Source organism: Octopus bimaculoides, chromosome 1, assembly GCF_001194135.2.
Source record: "Octopus bimaculoides isolate UCB-OBI-ISO-001 chromosome 1, ASM119413v2, whole genome shotgun sequence".
In the NCBI taxonomy this organism is placed as follows: Eukaryota; Metazoa; Mollusca; class Cephalopoda; order Octopoda; family Octopodidae; genus Octopus; species Octopus bimaculoides.
The window spans coordinates 22,060,774-22,063,976 of NC_068981.1; the positions used below are offsets into that span (position 1 = coordinate 22,060,774).

General features: G+C 38.8%; 1 protein-coding gene across 1 annotated transcript in view; it reads right to left on the minus strand.

Moving 5' to 3' along the window:
- Nucleotides 1–3,203, minus strand: part of LOC106874906 (EGFR adapter protein) — a 10,240-nt gene that overhangs the window by 1,780 nt on the left and 5,257 nt on the right. Inside the window, exons 2-3 of the mRNA XM_014922820.2 lie at nucleotides 1,435–1,521; nucleotides 744–915 (exon numbers count right to left, since the gene is read on the minus strand). Coding sequence (XP_014778306.1) covers nucleotides 744–915; nucleotides 1,435–1,521 — 259 coding nt within the window. The remainder of the gene's footprint in view (nucleotides 1–743; nucleotides 916–1,434; nucleotides 1,522–3,203) is intronic.

Genomic DNA, 3,203 nt, shown 5'->3' on the forward strand with positions numbered 1-3,203 from the left:
ATAGGATCGCGGTTTCGATTTCCAGACCGGGCGTTGTGAGTGTTTATTTAGCGAAAACACCTAAAGCTCCACGAGGTTCCGGCAGGGGATGGTGGCGAACCCTGCTGTACTCTTCCACCAACAACTTTCTCTCACTCTTACTTCCTGTTTCTGTTGTTCCTGTAATTCAAAGGGTCAGCCTTGTGTCACGCTGAATATCCCCGAGAACTACGTTAAGAGTACATGTGTCTGTGGAGTGCTCAGCCACTTGCACGTTAATTTCACGAGCAGGCTGTTCCGTTGATTGGATCAACTGGAACTCTCGACGTCGTAAGCGACGGAGTGCCAACAAAACAATATGATTGTAAGACAAAAATTTAAATGTAATAAAATGTTTTAAAAGAAATTTAATGTGCCTATGTGATAACTGTAAACCTACTTTTGGGCCGACCTGTATATATATTTGCCTTTTACATGATCCAAACACCATCTTTTGCTATGTCCTACACTTTTAGCCCAATAACAACAGTTATTTTACTAAATCACACCAAATTACTGGTTGCTTTCAAAAATAACTGAAATAAAACATAAGCAATGATGTAATTTCATAAGAAATATAACCACAAAATGGTTGATTTAAACATTAAATAAATCTGTTCCCAAAAATCAGAAATTTTTTCTTCAAATTTCCATTAAATCTACCCCGACCTTTGACCAACCTTAAGAGACACAAAGTTTATATAACAGCACCTTGCTTCACTTACCTTTAACTTAACCCCGCGATGTGTTTTAAGGATAAGATAATGGGAAATGCCCGACAGATTTTCATATTTCGGCACCTTAACCGATAAGGCATAACATCCTGGGTGGGTGGTGCTGTCTCGTACAATGAAAGAGCCAACTTCTTCTTGTTGTAAGATCTCCAGAGCAATTTCTCTGTGGAGGGAGAACAAAAAAAAAAAAAATACATATATAATTTGTAACACATCGTCAGTGAACAATGAACATGTTAAACCAAGATTTATTCCCCTTGCACCAAAAAGGTTATTTAATGTGTGTGGACGTATTTATATATAAAAGTTATCTTTTATTCTTAATTTTCGCATTTACTAATAGCAACCCCCTCAGTTTGTGGTTTTATTTTGCATATAAATATAAAATATATATGTATATATACACACACTTTTCATCAAATGAATTCTAAGGTTTATATCATAAATGCGCTTCTAGAATATTTCCTTTATATTTTTCAAATATTCTAAGTCAGGAACATTTTTAACCAATTCCCCACCAAAATACATACATACATACATACACACATACATGCATACATACAATCATACATACATACATACATGCATGCATGCATGCATGCATGCATGCATGCATGTATGTATGTAGGCAGTGAGAGAAACAGAATGGCCAAAGGACAGTTCTAACATGTAGCCTATTTACCTTGGAATACCGGCCTGGTACCATGAAGCATGCCGTAATGCCTCATCTTCAATGTGACTTCGGTCAAGACCCATCAGAGATTCTAGTCTGCAATGAAAAAGAAGAGGAGAGAAGAGAATGAATGAGTGGAAGGAAGATGGTGAGAGAGGGAGGAGTGCATTAGCAACGGTAGTTAGAGTTTCTTTGGGGTTAGGGTTGGAGGTCATCATCATCATCATCATTTAATCTCTACCTTTCCATGATTGCACATGGAAGACAGAATTCATTGAGACAGATTTTTCAATAGCCAGAAGCCTTTCCACCTATTTCCATGGCTAGATAGGTTATGTTTATGATTAGATCGACCCCAGTATGCAGCTGGTATTAAATTTATCAACCTCAAAAGGATAAAAAGCAAAGTCGACCTTGGTGGAATTTGAACTCAAAACGTAAAGACAGATGCAATACTGCTAAGCATTTCGCCCGGCGTGCTAACATTTCTGCCAACTCACTGCGTTACCATCACTAATAATACTGTCACCAATACCATCACTACCACAACACTACAACCACCACCACCACAATCACAATCACCACCAACACCACAAAACTACACCCACCACCATCACCACCAAACACTACCATAATCACCACTACTACCACCACCACTACAACAACAACTACATGAACACTACTACCACCAACAAGGCCGTCACAACCATCACCATCACCACCACTTCCACCAATAATAATGCCATCATAAACATAACAAACATCACCACTAGCATCATACCACCACATCACCATCATCATCATCACATCTACCACCACAATAACTACTATTACCAACATATCCACCACCACCACCGCCGCTGCTGCCACCACCACCACCAATCTTACAACCATTAGTGTTTGTTTAGTTAAAAGGCAGGTGTTTCCCCTCGTTTGCCATTCCACCCCGCCCTGCTCCCAAAGAATCAGTGAGTCTCTGGCGAGAGAGCAGCATGTTGGCAGTGGTCCAATGGTAAATTATAGAGTGAAGAGTCTTGTCTAAGGTCAACGTGTAATTGGTGGTGGTGGTGGTGGTGAGAGGAGAGTAACTGGACGTGGTTGGTTAGAGACAGTTACCAAAGATGATAGGGCAGTGTGTGAATGCGTGTGTGTATGAGAATGTGTGTGTGTGTGTGCGTGTGTGTGTGTGTGCATGTTTGGCTAGACAGATTGACAGATAGATATACATACACACATATACACAAACACACATGTATATGTATATATTCTTTTATATTTTTATTCTTTCATTTGTTTCAGTCATTTGACAGCGGTCATGCTGGAGCACCACCTTTAGTCGAACAAATCGATCCCGGGAGTTAACTTTTGTAAGCCTAGTACTTATTCTATCAGTTTCTTTTGCCAAACCGTTAAGTTACGGGGACGTAAACACACCAACATCGGTTGCCAAGCGACAGTGGGCAGACAACCACAGACATATATTCATATATATGTGTGTGTTTTTGTATATATACATATATATATATATATATATATATGCAGGGCAGGGAATCGTCAATTAGTAATAAAATTAATAATTAACAATTTTGCCGGGTACTAAATTAACTAAAGGCAGGTGGTTTTTTACTCTTCTCTACTGTTTTTTGTTCTGTGTGTATCAAAAATATCGCTATCAATCTGGAGTAATAATTTGTAGTTTTGAAATCAGTAGTTCTTTGACTGCTATTTCTGAATTCTCAGTATGTTGGAGAAGCAGGTTACTGTCAATCCCTATATAT